Here is a 24,973-nt window from a genome sequence, read left to right on the forward strand (position 1 = left end):
TTCGACTGCTGATCTGTGTTTTACACCATAAAGATGTGCAACAAGTCAAACATTTGTGTTGCTCTCTTTGTTTAAGTTCAATCATCATGCATTGTACATAAGAAATAAGCAATTCAACTCCAAAGCACATTTGTGCGCTGGATAAAATCAATACAGCTCCAACTTTCTTATTCACTCTTATTACTGTATTTACAGCACAATTATTCTATCGTTAATTCTCAGACTAATAGATGTCATGCACAGAACAACGTGAGCATAACTACAGCACTGTTCAGCAAGTAGACATCAGAAAGTATGAACTAACACTATTGTGTTATAAGGACTTTTCAAATCCTTTTAAAACACCAGGGTTTTTATGCTGGACCTGGACCTTGTTCTACTTTAGCAAGTAGAGAGCTTCAATTCCATTTCCACCGAGGATCAACAGGTGGCATAAACAAGTTTTAGAATCCCTTCAACACTCTAGAGGAGGTCAGACATTCACCAAATCATTCTTACGTTGTTTCTATCAACACAATCCATTTACTGACTGAACCTCCATTTTCAAGTTCATCTTTTTTAAGTCTTTGTTAGACTTTGAGAACTGCCATCGCATAGTGTACTTTCAAAGGTTAGTCACTCTTTCAAGCCACAGCTCGGCTTAAGATGGGAAGAAGCGATGAAAATCCACCTGCCAGCACCTCTAAGCCAAGTAAAGACATTAACGTATGACTTGTTTCTCGTTTGAATTGAACAAACTAAACAAAATTTCACTGCATCTGTTTTGCTTCTTGTATGTTACAGATGCAGAAGTGATGCCAGTCACACTGCTGGATCAATTGTCACCTTCACTGATGGTGAACGTGTTTCTTTTGGTTCTAGTTCAGGTAGCACATGTACCTAAATGCGATTAAACTCACCTTTGACCTCACTATATTAAAATATCTCTGTAATTCTAGGTGAAAAATGCCTCCGGATGACATCACTCGGCGGGACCTTCACTTTAGATTATGTCATCTCGTTGCTCACACTTTAGAGTTTGTAATCACGGTCAACCTGCACAACATCATCTGAACTCCTAATGATAAAAAAACTCCTTCGGGTGATGTCATCTGGAGGAGCTTGAAGCAGAGGAATATTTTGATATAGGGAAGTCAGTGGGAAGTTTAAAAGCATTCATGTACATTTACACATTAGACTAAGGTTGTAGAAATCAAGTTAAAAATTGGTGAAGTCGCCCTTTAAGGTAACTAACTACCCTGTTACACCGTCTGCAGTTTTCTGTAGTTGATCTGCGTTTCCCTCTTGTTCTTTGTCTTGCATGTGTATTTTTGTTTGCAGTGCCACTAGTGGTCAAAAACTCCCCAGGGATCCTTTAATGGTAGGTGGTTAGTAAGGACACAACTGCATTATACTTGTGGCAAAAAGGAAATAAGAAAAAAAAAAACAATCCGTGTCACTAACCTACAAAAACACCAACGTGAAACTCGACCACAGTTTTTCTGCTTGGAAGCTGCAGACTCTAACGTGGCCTCTGTGTAACTGTAGTTTCAGAGAAAATGTAACTACTGACCAAAGCAGATAAAAGAATCAAAGAAATATTCGTGAGGAAGACACTGAAGTGAAACACACATATCAAGTAAACAGTTTGCTTCAAGTGATCACACTGTCCCTGTTGAGAACAGCGGCTGATGATCCAAACCCATGTATTTAATATGTAATCAGGGCATTTGTCCTTTAGATTAGATTCACATCAATATCCATAAAGACAATAAAACTAATTAGTCTATAATAATTGATACTGACATATCAAGTATGGTGTTATTGTCTGTTAGTATCATAAAAGTTCATAGCAGTTTTTCTCTGCTGGAATAGTTTTCCTTACAAAATATATAAAAAATCTCTTTCTGACCTACAACCTTTAAAATAAACACCACATTAAATAAACCGCGTACTCGGTGACTTCTTTCTGTAGATGGCTGTCAGGTCTGATTTGGCCATGAGCCATGATGGAGCTTCACACTTCAACATTTCTCAGACTTACTAACCTAAACCTTTCAGAGCAGGACCAAGCCCCCCAGGCTCCCCTAACCCATTTTTAACACTCGGAGTTACTGCAATAATCCAGAGTTTCTGTCAAGCCTCAGGTTCAATATTCACACTTGAAAATCCGAACACACACACTGAGTTTAGTGCGTAGCAACAGCAAGCAGCTAATGGAGGGTTCGTTAGATCAGGGCAAACATTTAATTCATTCAAAGCTCAAGTGACAAATGATTCTAAAGGTGCAAAACACAAAGCAAACCATCAACCTGTTCTACTCCGAGAGGGAAATTTCCTCAAGAACTGCAGCTTTTTTTTGTTTCTTCTCTGTATTTTTCAGACGCAGTGCTGCTGTTTTGTTCGCATGCAGTTTGCTTTCTGAACACACTTAAGACTCGATGGATAAGATAAATCCTGGAACAAGAGGGAACAATTCGGTCTGGTAAAAACATCACTAAGTAACTAAACTGCAAAGACAAATACATTTTTGTGGAAAGTGGATGTTTTCTGTTCTTGCAGTACAACACTAACTACAATGTCTTTTTTTTAGCCGTCTTCTAAAAATTACGTTCCTATACAACTAAACTGGAACCTCGGTTACATTTTCCCAAGAAACATCCTTTCAACCACATCATGTTTCCTGTGATCATAATGAAAACGTGTTGAAAGCTCATGTAAAGGGTGAGTTGCAAAGAAGTTGATACTTTTACCAGAGGAAGTATTTCTGTTTGACAAAATATCGACTCTTGCAGCAAAGTTTAATTTTCTGCTGACATATGGGATCCAGCAGTACAATGTCCACAGCGTTATTAAAGCATTTTATGGTTGTGATTAGGCCGATTCAGGAGCTGGTTAAGGTCAGAGGAAGATCGAGGGCCGGTGTAATACAGGACAATGTAACAGTTATTGGGTTTTTTGCTTTTAAACACATGCACAGTTTTTCTGTAGCCCTGAGGTCTGTGGTTTTCTTGCCTTAACCTAACCAGGATTCAGGAAGTGAACTCGGGGGTTTGGCTTGACAGTCCAGTGCTTTCTACACCCGGCACCCTCCTCAACCACCCTTCTGGCAACTCACGTTTTCTTAAAGTGTCATCCATCAAATACGTTGTGGCGGAAAGTAACGGATAACTAATTACATATGTAATGTGTAATTAATTCAAATAATACACTGCATCAGCACATTATCATCTGCTTTCACCACTAAACTCTAATCACATATGCAGTTTAGTTGTATTTTGAGCAGATGGCCAAACCCTGAACTATGGAGGAAGAAGCCCCAGTTTGTAGTCACGGCTATGGGAAATGTTTGCTTGCAGGATTTTAAAATAATAAACTGAAACAGCTCAAACAGATGAACTTGCTATAAATTAGTAACAATAATTCATAGTAACAATAATTGTGTCTATGTTGGTGAAATAAACTAATCAGGGCTGAAACTGACAATCAGTCAAACTTGGAAGCAGGTCCTGTAAATGGACTGTTGGGCTGTGCACGTGAAGCCCAGTGCGAAAACCCCTTCTGCTTCCTTTTCACAGGTTTTCAGCCAGTAAGACGGCAAAATCAAGTTCTGTAGCAATGCCGACGCCAGGCCTGGCGCTGGGGGCACAAACCCGCGGTGACGAGTGAGGTAACTGAAGAGATGACACGACGCATAAGGTGACGATTAACGTGACATTCATCCACTGTAGCAGACATCACAGCGTCTCATGACTTGGTCACATCAGAGTTGTACAGACTTCCTGTGTCTGAACACGTTTATGTCTGAAAGAGAACTAGGATAAGAGCTTTTAGATGCTCAGATAGACCCACGCTGAACATTAACTGCGCTTCATTTATCCAAAATGACCTTGGTGCAAACTTTTGATGTTGAGGACAGTTAAAGTTTTAAAAAAATCACCTTTCTCTTTAAATGTTCGCCTCATTGTTTTGATAACATTGCTGATACTGAATTTCCCATATTTGATCAGCAGTCTGTAACGTTTGGATCCACGTGAGACTGCTTCAGAACCTGCAGTAATTCACACCTACATCAGCACAATTACATCCTAAAAACTAAGCAGTCTGTTTAAGGGCCAATAAACGAGGTGTGAGATGCCGAGCTGCACATTATGACAGTGTCATGCTGGATGCAGCCCTAACGTGTGCACGCACACACATGTTGATGAGACTGATGGATGTTTAGACTCGTGATCAGAGACAGGAAGGCAGCAGGATCAACTGTGGGAGCTCCTGGGATTTGACCCCCCCCCCCCCCCCCCCTCACCCCTAACATTCGCATGCTAATCTGTTGTAAATGCAGCTAAGCAGCGAGGACAAGCTTGAGCTGGGGAAGCTTTGGCTACAACATGGATGAAGGTGATGAGGGTTATTTTGAATGAACAAACTAGGAATATAAGATTAAACCATCTGCAATTTAGAATATCAAGGTGACTTTGCATTGCAATAATGTGACATTAAAAATAACTGAACCCATGTTTATGAACATTAAAATACAGCATTTAAATAGATATTGTCTAAATTTGTACAACTTGGATCAGCTGCTCTAAAATGTTTGGCTCTCGTTGGTTTTTCTAAGAGCTACTTTAAACTAACGTTGAAGTACAAAGGTGTCTCACCAAGCACTCACTTGACTTAATATAAACATGGTTTGTACAGTAAACTGAGTCACGTCAACACATCCTTGTTTGGACATTAGTGATATTTAAGAAGCACGTGCGACGGGAAAAACACAGCAAAGCATCAACAGAAGGGAGGATCTCAAACCACAGGAGCTCAGCCAAAAAAAAGAGAGAAAATAAATGTAAAAATACATTAAAGACCAAACACTGTCCACTGTTATGTGCTTGTCTGTGGTGATTCTTAGGACTGAAGTCTGCCACAGATACAAACACCTCCCCCTGCTGGACTAAGGGTGCAGTGTTGTCAGACGTGAAACGAGAGATCAAGTTTGTCCTACTGCCCCGAGGCCCTGGCTGCTCTCTGCTGCTCCAACATCGACTTGAGCGCAGGAGACATCATGGCGGGGGGCATGGCAGGGGTGAAAGGTCGTAAGGGGTACTGTGCATTTTTGCCAGGGACGTAGACACACTGGAAGAATCTCTGGCCTGCGAAGATGAGTGGAAGTGATTGAGTGTGTGGAAAACTTAAGTAACACAAAAGTGCATGTGCTCAACGTTTAAAGAGAAGAAAAGCATCAAATGCATGTCACAGATCCAGCAACACAATCGCCAAATTCTGCGTTTGGACAATTACCTGGTTTCTTCTTTTCTGTTGTATTTGCTTTAGTCTGAGGCTCCTCTGCAAGAAATGGGAATTGAAAAATGAGATGTATTGGCATCGTAATGTAATAGTTTAAAAAAGAAAGAGGAGACAAGTGTGAGTGACTTCATGCGAACAAGGAGAAGACAGAGTCTGGAAAAAGATGGAAAACGGGTATCACACAGTATTTTATTACTTTGACTTATTTATAATTACTTGGCAGTTGTGATGGCATCTTCTTATTTTGAAGTTCTCCTGCGTTTACCAGTGGCTCCCAGCAGATGGTAAAATAACATGCATTTACAGTTTCATGTGTCTCAAGTGATGACAGATACTTTGACCTGGGCCTTTTTTTTCTTAAAGGGCGACTTCACCACTTTTCAATTTGCTTTCTATGGCTTTAGTTTAAAGTAGAGAGATGTCAGTATAGTGAAGTTTAATTACATTTATTGTTGTGTACTAACGAACTAGAACCAAAAGAAGTGAGTTAAACGTCAGTGAAGTCGTCCTTCAACTATTTGTTTTCACCAGTCCAGATGTTGTGAGTCTAGATTCTTCAGTGGTGGGTTTGATGGAGAGTTTCATGCAAAAAAACAGACCATATACTGTAATTTTGGGTCGGTTGTGATCAAAATGACCCAAATCCAAAGCTCGTAGTTGAATGATTGTCGACGTTTAAGTTCGGGGCAGAAAATTCAAACCATTTTCATTCACATCCTCAAAGTCAAGAACTACTGTGTGAGAGTGTTAAGTGTAGTGTCACTCGGAGTGGTGGGGGGTGTTGCTACTCCACTGGATGACTCAGTAAGAACAGAACCCAGTAAAAAAACCCAGTTTTGAATGTTTTGGTTCATGGATTCAATCAGTCCGGCTAAGTGTTAATTGTCGCCATATTCATCAAAGGCCATAAGCTCTTCCAGTAAATCGAGGCTTCTCAAAAGGCGGCTAATCCCGTCTCAATCAGCTCATCTCATTAAAGTCTAATCACTTATGTTCGTAATATCATTAGGAGAGAACGTCTCTTCATATTGAGTTAACCAGTGGAACGATGGTGAGAATTAACTTAATACCTCAGGCTTTACAGGAAGCGCTTTTCCAATTCTCTATGAACAACAAAAATATGGCATAAAGCATCACTGTCAATTAAATAATAAGAATAAGATGTAATTGGTCTTGAAGATGGTTATTAATTCATTCAAGAGACTTTATCTAACCTCAGGCCATTTTAACTGTTTGTTTGGAATGTTACACTTGTGTCACATAATAATCCAGAATTGACCTTTAGCAAAACATCAGCACATGTTCAACTTTAACTTCTAGTTACAATCTCGACACACTTTGACGCCTCTAAGTAACCGAAAACACGAAAAGAGGTGTTTTCGCTGAGCCATCTTCAGGTATTATGATTCTAATCAAGTTAGTTTTTGAGCATTTGCAAAAGATGGTGCAAAATCTTTACTTTTCCTATATTTTTTGATCAGTAAATGGTTGTTGTTGCTTAAGCTTGATAAGCATATTTAGTGTTGGGATTTCGGGTGTTAGGCACAACTATTGCTGGTTGATGGCTTTAAAAGAATATTTCTCCAATTTAACACTGCAATAATATAATGTCAGAAAAATTATCTCAATTTATTTACTAGAAATATTTCCCATTTCGCTTTTTTTTTTAAATATTTTTTTATTCTGCACATTTTTCTTCCTTTCTCACATACGGTGCCTTTTTTTTTTTAAACCATAATGCACCTCGTATTCAGGTGTGTTATGCTAGCAGCAGCTAATGTAGCCTCGAACCTGTAGTCACAAGAAGGGCTAAGGAGCAGATTCTGGAGGTCTGCTAAGCTCCAATGCTTCAATATTTGACACCTAAAGCAATGAATCAATTAAAGCAATCAACTCTAATCCCAGACGTTAATGGACAAGATTCTCGTGTTCACTGTAGTAAGGAAGAGCATGTGAGATGTTTGTCACTGTTTGTAGCAGTAATTTATCCTAATCTTACCCTGAATTTGCTTTTTCTAAACCTAAAAAGGTCTTTGCATGTATGTAAAGTCATTCTCGTGGCATCAAATAGTGAAACTCCTGGAGCATCCAATAATGACTTCATGGAGTCGAGCAAAATGATTTTAAAAAGCAGCGAATTTGATGCCTTAAGAAGCTTCATTATGTGATTAGAGAATGTGTTGGCCTGGACTTGTTTTCTAACTGTCCCTAACCAACTAGTGCCCTACCTGCTGCTGGTTACCTGCTGAACAGGTGGGTTCAGTCAATCAGAAGCTCATTATGTCTTACCCCACTCCACCTGCGATCTTCCACTCCATTGATTCAACACACCTGATCCAGGTGTTCAGGAGTGAACAGTGTAGTAGTATTATGCAGCGTTTCGACTACAGATGACCTTTTCCACGGCCATATGTTTCTCGCCTTAAACTCAAAAACCAACAAAGAACTGGGTAAATAGAAGCACCAGATAAAGAGGCACTTCACTTCACTCCTGTTGTGAAGAAATGAGCCCTGAAGCACAGCGCTAACAGGTCTGAAGGTTCGCTGATGAACATGTCAGCAAACATTACGCCTTCACTGCGGTTTTTAATCAGGGAAAGGAGACAACAAAGCTGCAGCATGTCAAACCGAAAGGAGAATAAAGATCTACAAAGGGCAGCAGAGACACCACATCTGCATACGGTGCCCGAATTCCCCTAACAAGCAGTCGGACGCCAATTCACACTTCAATCAATGCATCGCTAACGAGTAGCGGCAGGCTGATCGAATGACCCTCAATGACTCCGAGAGATTGTAAAGCCCGGAAATCTTGGTCAGTAGAGCCGATAAAGCCTCTTGGATGAAGCATTGGTTCTGAATGAATAAACTCCATCAACATTTGAACATTAGTGGACATTATTAGCACTGGAGACAAATGCCTTTCATGCTCTCATACTCACTAGGTGGTGGTAGTTGTTTGTCTTTATCTACAGTTTGGGAAGGAGAGATGCTAATCAATGGAAAATGCAAACACCGTATCACACGCTAGATTAATTTTCCAATTCTATTCTTGTTTCATACCTTGAATCTCCTTGACAGATTTCTTTTCCACCTTCTCAGCTTTGCCTGTAAGAAGAGAGACGGCCTTATTACAGCCTGCCAAATAACTCCCTGTAATTGTGGTGTACATTTAATATTCTTGCAATCTTATTTCCCTCCCAGTGTGATCCAGCTGGACACATTCCTAATTAGAGCTTCATCATGCATAAAACGGCTTATTTAATCACATAACGTGCAACTAAGGATGTGATGCCAGTGGAGACGGAACATGACCCCCATCTCATATATAACGCTGTTTGTTTTGCGAAATCCACCGTGGTGCCTGCCAAAGAATTTCAAAAAAACATCTTTCACATGCTGTCTTTTAAGTAACACAACCAGGAAATATGCTACGTCGTTCTGAGGCAGATCATCCGAGACATCTTATGAATATCAGTTAATCCACAATCACATCCTACTGCAAACATAAGTAGAGTTAATGTCAAGTCAATTTTTAATGCGGTTGTACATTTAGAAAATGTGGGGAAGTGACTGTGCCCCAGCTGTCTAACCATAACCCAGGGCTCTGTTATTTTAATGGGGCCCCAAAAAGTGGACAGAGAACTGTATTTGAAGTGTGATGGTTGCAGCCGTTGGATGTTACATGTGGCATTTAGCTACACTGTACAGTTTGGTATAAGAGCATCTTACAGGCAGCACGGCCACAACATTACACCCAACATGCCAGGAAATCAGGAAAACAAAATGCAGACAACTATTACAGCATGGAAGCCCCTGGTGAGCCGCAGGGCTCTGACTTCACAGTTCTAGCTGGGTTAGTCATTGACGGAATTTACATGAACTTAACAGCTGTGCGAGAAGAAATCGGTTCTTTTCGGTAATCAGGGAACTGGAAATCTGCGTATACTGCAGCAGCAGAGTAACTTTATTTCTCAAGGTTTTCATTTGTTAAATAGTGACGTAGTAGTTTGTCGCAGCCTAATAACAGTTAAGATAACAGCTTTTCACAGAGAGCCAACGGTAACCTGGTTCCTTAAGTCCATGTAAACGCACTCCAGCAGAACCAGACACTTTTGCAACATGTCCACAGATAGAAGTTGGAAAGTATTTTTTTAATAAGACACAAATAGGACAAAGATATTAGCAAACTTTATATTACCACAGCTTTTAGGCTTTTAACGTGTGAACAAGTCACCCAGCATTTAAATTTAGGGCCAGTGAGCTTCCTCTACTTTTCCGAGTCAGAAATCTGACTCTCAGGGAAATTTTAGTTGAATTTATCATCTGAAATTCCAACTTCCCAGTTAAAATGGAAGGCACCATATTTTCCTTAAAGCTGTATATCTGAACACACACACACACACACACACACACACACACAGTATGTTGTTCTTACTTTTCTTATCTGCCAATACTTTAGTTCGTGTCTTGGCTAAAAATAAAAATACATAAAAAAGATGAGCTGCAGATTTGGCTCCACAGCTCAGGTACATTCTGAATGCTCAATGACGACCATTCATGTCCCACATTGGACAGTAAATTGAACTTAAACTCGTGCATCACCTGCTTCAGACAAGGATCTGGCAGGTTTCTCCTCTTTAGCCTGAGAGGTCACATTCGCTCTCTTGACGAGCTCGAGTCTCGGCCTCAGTCTGAGCGGCTGTGGACGTGGTTCTGAATCTGTACGTGTTTAAGACAAAGTAATACCTTTTACTATATATACGCCCTGAGAATCCAAACTCTGGTTTTCCGTCTGCATTAACAGAAAAGTAAAGATTGTGCTAAATTAGATGATCAAATCTTAAACCCAGTGCAAAATTGAGACTTTGTGAGATTTAGTGTCATGTTCAGAGCTCTACCTTTCTTGGGTGCAGCTGCCTTGACTTTGCGCTTGACAGGTGATGATTCTGAGAGCAGCAAAGACGATTAGTTTCCAATCATATTTCTCCTCACTAATGTGAATGATGATTGATTTTTTTTTTTTTTTAACGTAACGAGCGGCGGCGTGTGTAGCTACCTGTCTTTTCAGAAGCTGACTTCCTCCTGTGGCGTGTGGCCGCAGGCTCTAACATAATGAGGAAAAGACTCGAGATTAGTGGCCTGAATAATTAGGTTTTTTTAGCCAAATATTAGCTGCTCCTTCATACGAAGGATGAATGGAGACCTTTGATTGTTTCATATGGTTTTACCTTTCTTGGCAGCTGCAGCAGTTGTGCTTCTCTTTTTCACATGTGCTTCTGCAAAAAGAAATAAATAGGAATAAAAGTTATAAAAGAACTTAAAAACTTTTTTTTCACAACGCTTCACCCGCATATTCATATAGATAAACATTTTGATTTGAATACTAATTTATTTTTACCTTTTTTGGCCACTGTGGGGCTTTTAGTTTTCTCTTTTTTTGCAGCCAGTTCTGTAGCAACAAAGACAAAAATACATTAAAATACATATTGCTGATATTCAATATGTGCAGTGGGCTGTAGATTCATGGATATTCACCTTTTCTTGCTGGGCCTGCTTTTGGTTTGACTTTCGAAGCTGCAGCATCTACAGTTGGAAATTACAGTACGTTATTTATATTTAGCTCAAGTGTGTAAATCTGTCTACATATTTAGAGCCAATCAACGTGTCTGTATTATTCCTAACAGCATCGGAGTGTGTTGCACTAACAACAAAAATATATATAATGAAACAGCAAATTACTCAGCTGTGAACATAAATTACCTTTCTTTGTTTTTGCTGTGGCTGCTGCTGGCTCTGATGGGATAATTGAAGGGAAACGGTCATGCAGAGTTAATTTTTCTACAATGAATGTGTTCGCACAGCAAAATGTGACTCTGTACGTCACCGTTACTGTACAGTAAGTGCTCGAATTAGCTGACAAATGAAGCACTGAGAGGCAGCACACTGTACCTTTCTGTGCTTTAGCAGCTCTGGGTTTTGCCTTTGCAGCTGAAAATGCCCAGATATTAAGTCTTATTATCCAGCAGTTAAGAGAATGTAATTATGTAACAGGTTATTACAGCTTATTGTGTTGTTTGTACCTGTCCTGTTGGAGGCAGTCTTCACTTCTTCCTTCACAGTCTCTGGTTCTTTAGGGACACAATGAGGCATAAATGAGAAATGTAATTTAGTGTAACTCTTAGTTTTAGTGGTAAATTTACTTGAATATAATTTTCTACTGAGGGTAAAACTTGTAATATGTAAAACTTTTCCAATTGTGTTGCCAGAGGTCTACGTGCCTTCAGCTGAAGCTCGCTGGAAGCTGTGAGTAGGATGAGGTTATTCTGCCGTGTGAATGCTGCGTATTTCTTCATGCTTTTGTGCGGAGAAACCAGACTGTTGCTCGGGGAAAATGTTAGTGCAAGTCTAAAGCGTAAAATAATTAGTAAATTATCTTGTTAAAGTATGGATGGTTACAGACCTCTAAGATTCATGTTTTATTAAGGTTTCTTTGGTTTAGATGTAATGGGAGTGGATGTCCACGTGTTGTTGATGGCTGTGATGTTAGTGTGGATAAAGGTTTAAGCGGGTCATTGTATCATATTAGTAATAATGTCGGTGTGTTGTAAAGGTGACACCTGCATTTATGACTAATAAACATATGACTTTTAAACATACCCTGGACTGGAGATGCAGCTGGCTGACTTTCAGCAGCTGGAGGCTGGATCTCCGACTGAGCCGGAGCCTCTTGTTCTGGGACTAGTGGCTGCACAGGCTGAACCGATTCACCTGGCTGGACTGGAGGAGCTGGCTCTGGTTGAGGCTGCATAACTGGTGGATATGGTTGATATTGAGCATATAGTTGCTGATACAGAGGCTGCATTTGTGGAGCCCCAGGTTGGATAGGATGGGCGGTCAGAACAGGAGCAGACGGAGCTGAAAATATTTCAATATTTCAATAGGTTTGTTTGTTTGAGCAAGAAACACAGAGAGAATCATGATCACGAGCTGCTATAGATGTAAATACCTGACATGGTGGGAGGAGGGTACGGGTTGTCTGTCACAATGTGATGAACTGAAAGAGGCAGGGATTCATTTGATATTTCAACATGTTGAGATTTGCAGAGACCGACGTTTCATCTCCACAGTCATAAAATCTGACACTTGTCTCTCCACGATGAGGTTAAAACCAATTACACAGTCTGAGCCACTCACCGTACCATCCAGGTGGAGATGGACAGTAGACTGGTGCAGGTCTACAAGGGCCAACTGAAACACAAAACAGAGAACATAGGTTTGATGTTCATGTCCTCCATATTTATATTGTTGTAGGTAAAACTTCTTTTTATTTCTAATGTGAATAACATGTATTGTACCCTCTTTTCCAGATTCTGGAACCTCTTCCTGTTTTTTAATCTTTGTCTCTGTCACTGCAAATGACCATAAAAACATCTTTACAAATCTTTTCATGACTGACTGACACCTTAGTGCTTATAAGACTCTAGTTACCTGTTTTGGAAGTCTTGGTCTTCTGCTCCGTCTTGGTTTTTTCTTGGATTTTCCAAACGATAAAACATCCCATTAATTAAACAGTGATGGAAAGTGACAGGTGTTGTCAAAGTTTAGTACAGTACCTCTGAGTGGAGCAGGAAACCTCCGGACCCTCCGGATTTTTGTATTCAGTGCTGCAATCCTGGGAAGAGCTGAATCCAACATGTTCACAAGCGTAATTTTATGTATTAGACCAAAGTAGGAACAAGCACTGACATGTTGGCGTTAAATGTTCATAGTTACCTTTCCGTTTTGGCTTCTCGTCTGTCTTCACAGCTGCACGCTCTTAAAATTAAAAATAAAAATACTTTATTTAACAAACTGAACTATTGGCCCTCGAATGTGCTTCTTGGTGCTAAATCCCACACTTTAAGTTAAACAGCATTTACTCTTCATCAAATCTGTGTCATTAATCCACGTCTACACAAAAACACAGTCCTGATAATACACTAACTGTAGACAACAGACTAAAGAAAATGTGTTGCACCTTTTCGCCTTCTCACGGCTGAAATCCTTCTGGGAGCCTCTAAAAAAAGGTGAGATGTCAGACTTTAGGCTGCAAACACTGAATAGTCAGTCAAAACAAGTGACAAACACATCACAGTCAGTTCGAGCATTATCACGCGTTATCAGCCCATAGTTATGGTTTAGCAGGACACCTACTATCTGATAAGTCCCTTTCTTCGACTGAGACAAGTGGGAGATTGGTGACATCTAGTGGTCATTGTAAAAATGGTTGCACTAAAATAACATTAGTCAGCAAAGTCTTTGTAGGGAGATGCTGGTGGTGGATGGGTGGGCGACAAAGTACAAGACTTTATCAGGACAGTTTGTCCTATAAATGAATGTTATTTGTTATTTAATCTGTGTGTGTGTGTGTGTGTGTGTGTGCGTACTTTAAACAATCATTTCCTTATCACTCGCCTTATTTCTGTGCATGTAACAGAAAGTACAACATTGTGGAACACGTTGCATAATGACTCTGCTGACATGTGGAGCAGGAACCTACTGAGCCATAACTATGCTGCTGCAGACAACATCAGCTGGAAAATGACATATTTAAAACAGATGCTAATATTAGTAAACCGGGTTACTAGTCCCCTCCCCACACTCCACAAATGTCATCATGACAACAGACAAAATACATGTACGTTAATACTACAGAAGCTTATAGGAGCTGTACCTGCCTTTAATAACAAGAATCATAGTAATATTACATGTGCTGATAACGGTGTGATTTTTCTAAATAAATCACATAAACCAGAATAAGATAAATTATGAGACATGCAGCATCCTAAATAACAATGCACAACACATATTAGTGTCTCCTGTCTCATTTGAAGTTTGGATATCATGGACATAACATGTTTCAAATCATTGCACACACACACACTTTGATCATGGAGCAGTGCTACTTTGTAACAAGACTCTTAATTGGATTCAATGCTGTGAATGTGATTTAGTTTCCGGCGTCAGTTTGGAGGCAGAGTTAACATTAAACCACGTGACGGGCCACTGCAGGTCATGCTGGTCTCCACTGGAGGCACCTAGTTAGAAACAATATTTGCATATTTCACACATCATACACGGATTCCACTGACACAAACCTTTTTTCTCTGCCGTCTTTGTCACTGACTCTTTGGCTTTTGCCGAATGCAAACATGGACACACTAAAAAACAACGTTACTGATTCACTCAACTGATTAATAAGTACAATAATGAATTTCATCATTTTCAAATGATCCTCAGTCTCTGACCTGCAGGTTGAGTCTTCGATGCTTCCTCCTCAGGTTCAGCCACAGGTTTAATCACATCCACTGTCGCCTTCTCCTCATCGTCGTCTTCGTCGTACTCCTCTTTTTTGTCCTCAGGTTCATCCACAGATTTCCGGGGTTCAGCTTTCGGCTCCTCGTCCTCAGGCTGACTGGAAGCTGAGGGTAAATGCATGGATTTTTATTCAGTAATAATGTGAATCATTACATTCATGTGCCGAAAATGGGCTGATGACTGATCGATTTTCCTGTGTGAACTGGGCCAAAGACATATTGAAGTAACCGAAATTTGAACTCTGAATTCATTGATGTTTGTCTTAAGCAGGCGGCTTAATGCAGAAAAACAACAGTGCAACAAACAAATACTGGCACAAACTTTAGTACAATTCATCCACGGTGCCTATTAATTCATTGGTCTCGAAAACACTAACTTCAAGTAAAAAAACCTATTGTGAAATGATGCAGAATGTATTAAACCACAGAAACCGTCCATTTTTATTCGCTCAGGATACTAGAGATGAGTATTTGCGGCAGCAGCAACAGAAGCACTGCAGACTGAACTGATGTGTGATTCTCACCGGTCTCGTCTGGTTCTGCCTCCTCAGTCTTGTCTTCATCACCAGCCTCACTGACGACCTCCTCCTCAGCATCGTCCTCTGCCTCAGTCTTTACCGCCTCCTCCTGGACGGCGACCGCTGCTGCAGTGGAAGCTGCAAACGCACAAGAGACTGTAGTTTTCCAGGCAGCAGGGTTTGTGAGTTCAGCAGTTTAACTTCTTTTTCTTCTCACAGAGAATTTAAATGAAGTCATCTTACGGCAAAGTATGAAGGATGTCGACAATTAGATCAAAATTATTCAAATCTACAAATATTTTGTGACATTAATGACACAATTAGCTTCTCACATTAGCTTCAGACATTTAGAACAACCTGTAGATTCTTCAATTTTCAGAAAAACACATTTTGCAGCAGGCGAGAAAAAAATGTAAAAAATGCTTTTAAATTAAACTTTTATATATTTTCTAATACTTTATACTTATATTACTTATTATTATTACTTCCTATATACTGATTTAATGCTTTTTACTGCTCTTTGAGACTAGATTCTCTGGAAAGATCAGACAAAATCAGGAGTCACAGCAAAAAAGGTTTAAAGCCAAAATAGGTTCAGGAAAAAATATATCAATAAATGTATTTATTCATCACTCTAACTTTTAATTATTATTGTTGTTATGAATTGTATTTTTTATTGTATTTTAACCAAATCTAAAGTAAATCTAAACAATGTAGAAGTTTACAATTTTCATATGATCATTTTGATATAAAAACATTTACACAGTATTTTATTACATTACTTTGCTGTGAATAATGACACAGAACTGTGTTATTAAACATGATTTAAAAATTCAACAATGCTGCACTTTACCTGCAAGTAGGTTGTCGTCAGCATCGTCGTCTTCATCGTCGTCATCCTCACTAACTAAAGACTCTGATGTGGTTTCCAGTTCGTCCTCATCGTCATCACTGGCAGTTTCTCCCTCAGACTCTTCATCTGTTTTAGAAGCAATGTCATCGTCATCTTCATCACCTAAAACTCCGCTGTCTGTGGTCTCCAGAGGACCCACCTCCTCTTCCTCTCCATCATCCTCATCATCGTCATCATGAATGGGTCTTTCAATGACGTCATCGTCATCTTCAACATCAAGCTTGACGTCCTCGTCCAAGCCTAAATCAAGGTCATCATCTTTAAGTTCACTGTCCTCCTCATCATCTTCATCATCTGCAAAGTGTTCAGAGGAGGCCACAGACACGTCCCCGTCCGACTGGTCCAGATCGTCGTCCTCAGTTTCCTTAGCAACTTTGACGTCTTCGTCTATGTGTCCATCATCATCATCATCGTCACTAGCAGCAGGGACAAGAGGAAGATCAAACTCCAGGTCATCGTCTGTGTCTTCTGCAATGGCATCATCGCTCTCGGATGTTGTGACGCCTTCAGCTAGTCTATCATCTTCATCATCATCCTCGTCATCCTCTTCCTCCTCGTCGCTGGAAAGCAGTACATTAATTTCTGAGGAGTCAGTGGTGTCGTCATCCTCAGACGTGGAAATAGGTTCAGGAGAAACTGCTTCATCCCCTTCCTCTTCATCTTCCTCCTCTTCATCCATCTCAGGTGCGGCTGCTCCGGGTTCTTCGTCTTCCTCATCTTGCTCCATCTCAGCAGCTGCCTCCTCCTCCTCCTCCTCCTCTCCCTCCTCATCTTCTTCTCCTTCATCCTCCTCTTCATACTCCTCCTCCTCCTCTTCATACTCCTCCTCCTCCTCTTCATACTCCTCCTCCTCCTCCTCTTCTTCATACTCCTCCTCCTCCTCTTCATACTCCTCCTCCTCCTCCTCTAGTTCTTCCTCCTCTTCTGCATACTCATCCTCTGCCTCCTCCCAAGCGGGCTCCTCCTCATCTCCTTCTTCTCCCTGCTCCTCTTTTTCGTCCTCCACAACCTCAACCACTGGTTGTTTCTTTTTTGCTTGCATCTCTATGACTATTAGAAATAATTCCATGTTATTTACATTTTCATGGTAGTTTCAATAAAACTATTTAATAATTCTCTTTGAATAATAATTGAATTACACAGAGATAAGAAAACAACCCAACAAACCCAAAGTAACTTAAAGACTAACTGCATGTCTTACCTATTAAAATATTACACACAAATAATAATCATAACACGAACAGCAATGATAATATTTAATGGTGTTTATAAACAAACTACTGTAGCAGCCAATCATCAGTACATCCTGTGACCATGGGGACCAACCTTTACTTCGTGACGGTAGAAATTCTCCTAGAAAACAGAAATAAGATGATGTAAAGCTGCACAAACAGCACAAAAAACACATGGAATTCATCAATTCACATTCATCGACTTTACCAAAGTTTAGGCTTGATGGCAGCAAAGAAATGAAGTGAGAAATGAACAGTTTACTTATTAGAAATGTTAGCTGTGCTGTGAGAAACAGGCAGAGGGGATACAGTATTAACTAAGTACATTTACTCAGGTACTGTACTGAAGTACACTTGTACACTTGTACTTGTATTATAATACATTAATGAGCTGTCAGAGCTCCTCATTTTGTTCCACACCAGGTTTTGTAACAACAAATTACTATTAATTACTATAAAGTTGCGTTGCCATATTTTCCACCTTTTGAGTGTTATCAACAGCGTTTCAATATTTGTACTCCAGGAACATCGAGCATGTACTTAGTACTTCAATTTGAGTAAAGGATTGGATGTAGCACTCACATGTGTAGTGAAGTATGTTTTGCACTTTACCAAAGTATTGAGTTTGAGTACTTCTACCACTTGTGACTGTAAGTTTTAGTCAAGTGCTGTGATTTCTTGTTGTTGCCTCTCTTAGTCGCGGTTACGGGGCAGGGAACACGACTCACCATTATTAATAATAAATAATTATTTGGAGTTAATCTCCACAATCCCAGAAATATAGAGTAATTGTGAAATACCTTTTCCCTTAATCTTCACCTCCACTTCCTCCTCATCCTTCAACCATCTTGATTCTTTGAGATGGTTCATAGATAAAGTCAGTTTGATACCACAACTATAATAAAAACCATATGGCCATGTTTCTGTAGCCCCTCAGCCTCATTCAGATATGTGGCATTAAACTTCCTGCTGTTTCATGTCTTACATGTTTTCTTTGATGGATTATAGTAAACTGCACACGTTAAAGCAGCATCTTCATGTGGGATCTTAAATGACGAGGAGCAGAAGCACCCTAGAGATTAAGTCTACTAGACTTAAAAGCTTTGCCAAACATACGTTTAGGTCGCTTTTCCACAGAAACGGACGGTTAAAGTTTGTTTTTATTTGAGTAGTTCAGGCTTGTGGTACAATAAAAGTAAGAAACAGCATCACTAAGAGGTCTGAAAAACAGTGAGCACAGCTTTTTTTTTTTCTCAAACCAGTGATTATTGCACCAAGAAAAAAATCAAAAGCTGCATTAATACAAACCTTTTTTCCTCACTGCGTAAAGAGTTCCTAGAGAGGATCAGAGAAAAATGAATAAATGCACAAAGTTGTGGTTTGGCTCTGTGCTGTGTACAAACTGTGAAAGTACCTTCATCTTCTCCAGGAGCGATCAGGCTGGCAGCAAATTTCACCATCACACTGATCATGTTTGCTGACTCCTCCACGGCCTCGTTCACCGCTTTCACCGGGTCTGAGCTGATCTTGCTGAGGCCTCCTGACCGAGCAGCAACACAAATTCAGAAAAAGGGTGTAGTCTCTCATTTTGTTAGAGTGAAGTCATTCTTTTACAAGACAAACAAATCCAATTTCAACTGCACTTTCGAAACCTTTGCGTTCACATTTCCTCAATGCAGATAAAACTTTCCGTTTTCTACGTTGAGGAAGAGTCAGATCATTTAAACTGTAAAGCAAAACGTTAAACTGTGGTGGAGCTCAACTTAAAAAAATCTCAATTTAAGGAACTGATCAGTGTTATATTAGGAGTCGCCCACCTTCCAGTTTAACCACTGCAGAAAGCCTTCCACGCTCTGGAGCATACTGCTGTGCAAATAGCATTTGCAAAAAATCCCAATGACCCTCATTCATCAATCTAATTGTAAACTCAATCTTTTTGTGTGTATTAAATATATTTACAACAGATTTGCATGTTGAATGTATAAATTTCTGTGCAGGAATTTTAATAAATAGTTTTTAAAGAGGTTTACTCCCGCTGGTTGACTGAAGGAGGGCCAGTGTTCCCAGTGCAAACACCAACATAATATGGTTCCCTTCATACAGAATACTCAGTCTCAGAGAAAGACACTGTCACACTCAAGATGGAAAACACATTGTATCTATAACGTGATGTAAATTAGCTCTTTATTCGACGCATTCAATGTAGGGGCAAATAGATTTTCACCATTTTAAATCAGTTTGAACGTTAAATCAATTTAATTATCTCTAATATAATACGCTCTACACGCATCCAGATCATCCAAATAAACCCCAGGAAAAAATATGTAAAATTGAAGAATTGTATATTATGTAATAATTAGTTTAAAAATACACTGATTATCTGATTTTCTTTTTTATTTGGATTTTTTCTTATCATTTACCAGTATTATCTAAAATGGTATTTTTTTTGTATTGACAGCGACAAAAATAAAAAACATGCCATTTCAGAAAATTTGATATTTAGTGAAGAGCTGTTTTGCACCTACTGGCCACCGTGATGATTCTGGTAAATGACATCAAACATTCAAACCTATTTTTGTCCTGATTTTAATGAATATATATATATTTGTTTTGATTTTCAAGCTTGAGTCTTCTTCACCCAGAAATATACAGAGAATAATAAACAAAAAAAAGACACATGATAAAAAAAAATGCCTACAAACTATGATTCTGCTATATCCACCTGTAGTTTACACTGAGCAGACAGTGATGCGCAAACAGCAGCTGTGCAGATGTGACCTTCTAACACTGAAGCCCAATATCAGCTGTTAACACTTGTTAGTTGTACTAAAAAGGGTCTGAGTTAGTAGCAGGTGAGGTCTCTTGCCTCTACGCCCTGAATCCCTTAAAACCTTCCTGACGCCAGAATGTGGGTGACCTGGTTGGATGAGAAAGCAAAGACATTAAGCAAAACGAGGAAGAAGATGGAGCTGCAGAAGCTAAAGGATGTGATGTAAGATGGAGTTTCTTCTCTGTTTACACTGTGGTGATGAGGAAGTTGTAACATGCAAACATACTGAAATCACTGCACGTACGAATTGGATGCTTGTTTTGTCCTTTGTAACAAGATGCCATTGTAAATTCTGGGAAAATTGTTTGAAGATGATCAGTAACAATATGTTGAAGTGAAGGCGAAATGAGCGAATGAGGGAAGATGTTGGTGTTGGGGTTAGAAAACCGAGCTGAAGTTTTGGAAGCACGGTTTGCTTCGTGGTCTGGAGAGACATGGGACTAACCCTTGAAAATTAGTGATGTTGTTACGGAGAAACAGAAGAACCATAAAATTAGTAGATTTTACAAGAGCAGTTTGATGGACTGTGCAGAAACAGAAAAATACAGGGGATAGTAAAAATATGGATATATAAATAGGATATGATCAAAAAACACAATCAGTTTTAGGATTTGGTTCTTTTTTTTTCCCTCTCAGACAGATTCTCTTGAGTTCCTGGCTTCAGTTCCTGCTTCATACATTCATACACACACACACGCACACACACACAGCCCCTCACTTCTGCTGTGTTGAGTTGCATTGAAACCTAATCTGTAAGTTCTCCAGAAAACATCCATTCAGCCTCATGAAGAAGTCGTGATGGGTGACTATCCAGAATTAAAGCCGGGCTGATTTTTATTCACCAACGTTGACCTTACTGCTGCCAGTAAGCCGGGAAACCTGACTGTCCGTGTGAACTGGCCCACATTCCAATATCTAAAGGTGATTTAATACACACCTCCTGTAACAATGACGTCCTCTCCTCACCTGAAATGGTCTTGTAGTCCGCCAGGTCAAACATGATGACAAAAACAAAAGACCATGTTATGATAAGAGCGAGAACTAAGATCCAGGCCAGCGGGGAGCTGAACGTAGAGTAGAAGTCATCTGTGAATGTTTTCCTGGAGGTCCGTACAGGAGGCGAGCCAGCGTCCACATTCTTATTGTCAATGACCATGGTGGTGGTGGTCGACCGTGCTGGGACATAAAATATAACAGTCAACTACAGTAATTTACATCTTATTTTTAACATATTTTCATAGGTATGTGTATATTATATAAATGTATGTCAGTGCTTTTAAACTTGAAAATGAATCTCTGCTTCTAGTCGAAAAGCTCCTCCAGATGACATCAGCCGGAGGAGGTTTTTTATTATATTAGGGTTCAGATGATGTCATCTGGGGGGCTTTGGAAAAACAGGGAGACCCCGATTACAAACTCCATAGCGTGAGCAACAAGATGACATCATCTGAACAAAAGGTTCCTCCAAGTGATGTCATCTGGAGTTTGTTTGTTGCTTCAGGAGCTGATGTTTGTATGTAGCATGACACTCAGTGTCTCTCAGGTCAGTTCAGACTAGTTAATACTCCTCATATCCAAAATCTCATATAACATAATTTAAACAGATTTCTGCTTCTGCTGAAATGTATTTGCTTAAAATGAAGGTTTCTCCACTGTTTGCAGACTTTATACTGTGCTGCAGATTTAATTGTTTTAATTTATTACATTTGACACTGGAGCAAAAATGGCTCTTTTATTCATTTTAACAAATTAATTAAATCGTGTCACAGGCTTAAAGTTAGTCAAGTCACATTTATAGTCTGAAGTTTCCGTCTCTTTGTAGCTTTTTTTTTTTAATCCTCACTGACATTGACACTGACTAAATCTGCTCAGGTCTTCAGTTCCTCTTTCAAACTGTGATGTCTCACAGCATATGGAAGATAAGTTTGCACATATATATAACTGTTCAGATTGTCAAGACACTTTTCTCACTATGTTCATAAGTAAAATGTCTTTTAAGAAGACAAGACATTTTCCTCTTCATCACTCTTTATAATGAATAGCTTCTTCCTATCTTTCCTTCACTTTGGCGCCGATATTTCCCACTTTCACTAAATGACAGTAAATGCGCCAAACCATCCTGCACAGTTCCTCCTTTTGTGGCCGGCCTGGCTCCACATGTGGTTGACAACACTCACTGTTCGTCCATGACATCTCGACTCACAGCAGCCATGAGGAGCTTGTAGCTACTGTTCAGTCCAAAGACGGGGAAGTGTGGTCACATCGTTTCCTTAAAGACTGCACAAAGCTGAAGTGAGCTCAACAGAGACCTTTACAACCGGGTCGCTTGATTCAAGCTGCTGCTTCCATGTCTTCAACGAGTTCGGTGACTTACCCAGGGACAAACCCCGTGAACTGGGATGCTCTCTGTTTTGACACCAGTCAATCATGGCCAGCATAACATTTTCCCAATGTTGACCTTTGCCCATAATATTTCATGTTGTTGCTGACACAATAGTTGTATAGTTTCAGTGGGTTTTAAATGGAAATACAACATGCATGAATACCACCCCACCAGGTGTGGCCCACTGACCCTGTGGTCCATGGTCAACTGCCTTAGCAACTGAGCTACAGCTGGTTATGGCAGGGTTATGGCAGGAAGGGCAATCAGGCATAAAAACACATCAACATGCGGAACATGTTCCGCTGTGGCCCTGAAGGGAGAAGCTGAGAACCGCTGATCTATTAAAAGGTAGCTCATGAAGGTAACTATTAATGGGGTGGGACTGACCTGAGCACCAGATAATTACAGCTAATAGAGAAACAAAGTGTTCTTAGATGGAACAGCTGGGAGAGTGAGGGTCTGTCCACCTTATCAGTGTGGTATATCACAGCATAACATGTTGTATAGTGTAGTATTTGTACAATAGTAATGCATGTTCATTAATTTGGGGGGAGGGGTGTAGTTGACAAAGTAGAGTGTTTGACACACAAGTCACCATTACTTGATCTTTTTTAAGTGAATAGTTTCCATGATTTCACCGAGTAAATCCGACTGCTGACTCATACAGAGTTGTAGGAAATGTCACGTTAGTTTGTTTGAAAGATGGCACATAGTACATTTTGAAGTACTGTACACGTTTTTTTTAGTTGTGTAAACTAACTTGGAAGTGTACTGCACTTAAAAAGCATTTGTAAGTAGAAGGCGATGTGCTGGAATAGTGCTTTATTGTAGCTTGTAGGTTTATTGCTTTTCGTTTAATCAGGCTTCACTGATTAGAATTTAGTTTGCAGTGCTGCTTTAGGTGAGCGTCTCCTCTGTGCTGAAGCCAAACGATACTGTCACTCAAACATTTGATGTTTTAATGCAATAATCCGAGAAACTACTTACGATCTATTCAATAATAATAACGTCGTCTTTCACTCGGTCTTCACACAACATGGACCAGCTGGTGGTTTTCATGCTAAATCATTTCACCACAAGAGTATAATTCTGATTCAGAATAATTCTGAAACATTCCTGAGCTTCACCCACATGCAAATTCTGGCAAACTCCTGATCAGGACAATATCTGTGTCGGTGTGTAAATTAGTTTACGACGGCTTTTTTTTTTCGTGCACATCTCAGAACAACAGAATGTGTTGATTCCATTTATTAAAATATTGCGTGTGCTATTCATTTGTTGCATTAACTCTTTTTACTACCTTTGTCAATTTGATCATGTTTACTCCCCCTTTTATTTTTTGTTTGTTCTATATTTTATGAACCAAACATTTATTTTATTGTGTTTTTATCTTTAATCTTTTATTTGTGTGCGTTAGTCTCATTGTCCTATAGTGTCCTACATTTATGTGGACTTCTTCTTTTAGTTTGGAATGATTTACTCTATTTGACTCTTTATCTTTCGTCTTTGCTTTCTTCAACTTTCAATGGTCTGGAAAGCTCTTTGAATTACATTCGTCTGTAAAAGAGGTGCTATATAAATAAAGTTTTTATTGATTTGGTATCAGCTGGTGTGTTTACATGCAACAGGAGGCTCAGTGTTGGTGCTGGCTGATCCTACACAGCCCTGTAGAAGTCGCAGGCATCTCAAAGCCGCATTACAAATAGCAGATACATGATAGCGGCATATTTTTAGATGCTTCCAATCATGAAATTCCCCAGCACACACCGGCCAGCACAACGTCAGAGGAGCAAAACAAAACATGCAGAGTGTGTTACTGAATGCCATGATTCTCTTTTACCTTCGGAGGCTTCAGTCATAGTGTCAAAGTTGAAGTTCTGTTCCAACAATTAATCCTTGGTGCAGATTATGTTTCCATGAAAAGGACAATTCACAGTAGATCCTCAGCTTCTGTGTAATTTAATCCCAGCGTTTAATTCCAATCCAGCGGCGACATGTGAACGCTCGGTGCTGAGAACACACTACACCTCTTCTTCCATTCTCAGGATTTAAATCTGCACTTTCCTTTCTCGTTCCAGAAGTCGAAATCCCTTCATGGGTGCAGGTGACTGCAACGTGGTGCAGAGGGCTGACTTCCGTCCCAGTGGGTGAGGCTGGGGAGACGGACAGGGACCAAGTTTAGGTGGTCAGTGTCTTTGCCCTTTGCCTGGTTGGGGCTGGGGTTGCAGATAGGACAGTTTGCCCCCCCCCACCCCCACCCCCACCCTTACCCCTACCCTCCTCCCTCCAACAGCTCTGACGGAATTAGCTCGACCACGGGGACTGATGGACGACAGGAGGGAAAGAGGGAACAGTGACTGGGGGACAGACAGCTTGGAGGTAACTTTATCCGTCCAGCCAGTGTTTCTGCTGGAATCGTGATCTCGGTGTGGACAGTGGTTTGACAGGACTTAAAAAATGT

The 24,973-nt window shown here is 40.0% G+C and overlaps 1 protein-coding gene across 7 annotated transcripts; it reads right to left on the reverse strand.

The window, feature by feature from the left end:
* Positions 1–563: 563 nt before the first annotated feature.
* LOC137102449 (triadin-like) lies at positions 564–24,738 on the reverse strand. 7 transcript variants are annotated; one of them, XM_067481997.1, is made up of 34 exons: positions 24,353–24,738; positions 21,096–21,305; positions 20,166–20,216; positions 18,714–18,839; positions 18,608–18,634; positions 18,100–18,153; positions 17,394–17,420; positions 16,008–17,117; positions 15,161–15,292; positions 14,568–14,741; positions 14,418–14,480; positions 13,298–13,336; positions 13,054–13,095; positions 12,894–12,962; positions 12,769–12,810; positions 12,636–12,689; positions 12,475–12,528; positions 12,287–12,334; positions 11,938–12,195; positions 11,361–11,408; positions 11,230–11,268; positions 11,041–11,073; positions 10,816–10,863; positions 10,679–10,729; positions 10,509–10,556; positions 10,337–10,384; positions 10,179–10,226; positions 9,883–9,999; positions 9,716–9,751; positions 8,341–8,385; positions 8,220–8,246; positions 6,351–6,383; positions 5,275–5,319; positions 5,036–5,126 (listed from the first exon to the last, which is right to left on the reverse strand). In XM_067481997.1, the coding sequence occupies exons 1-32, from the start codon at positions 24,369–24,371 to the stop codon at positions 6,352–6,354; spliced, it is 3,219 nt and encodes a 1,072-aa protein (XP_067338098.1). In that variant the 5' UTR covers positions 24,372–24,738; the 3' UTR covers positions 5,036–5,126; positions 5,275–5,319; position 6,351. The 7 variants fall into 7 exon arrangements, with proteins under 7 accessions (XP_067338093.1, XP_067338095.1, XP_067338096.1 ...); XM_067481992.1 differs by lacking the exon at positions 6,351–6,383 and having other exon boundaries at positions 564–5,126; positions 24,353–24,734; XM_067481998.1 differs by lacking the exon at positions 9,716–9,751.
* Between the last annotated feature and the right edge of the window lie 235 nt (positions 24,739–24,973).

This window comes from Channa argus, chromosome 17, assembly GCF_033026475.1.
Source record: "Channa argus isolate prfri chromosome 17, Channa argus male v1.0, whole genome shotgun sequence".
Classification (NCBI taxonomy): domain Eukaryota; kingdom Metazoa; phylum Chordata; class Actinopteri; order Anabantiformes; family Channidae; genus Channa; species Channa argus.

Excerpts from the sequence above, each read along its gene's own strand:
- LOC137102449 (XM_067481992.1), bottom strand. Across the intron at positions 13,096-13,297 it reads AGCCGTGAGAAGGCGAAAAG|AGCGTGCAGCTGTGAAGACA; the intron begins GTGCAACACATT and ends TTTAATTTTAAG. Across the intron at positions 12,335-12,474 it reads ATCTCCACCTGGATGGTACG|TTCATCACATTGTGACAGAC; the intron begins GTGAGTGGCTCA and ends TGCCTCTTTCAG.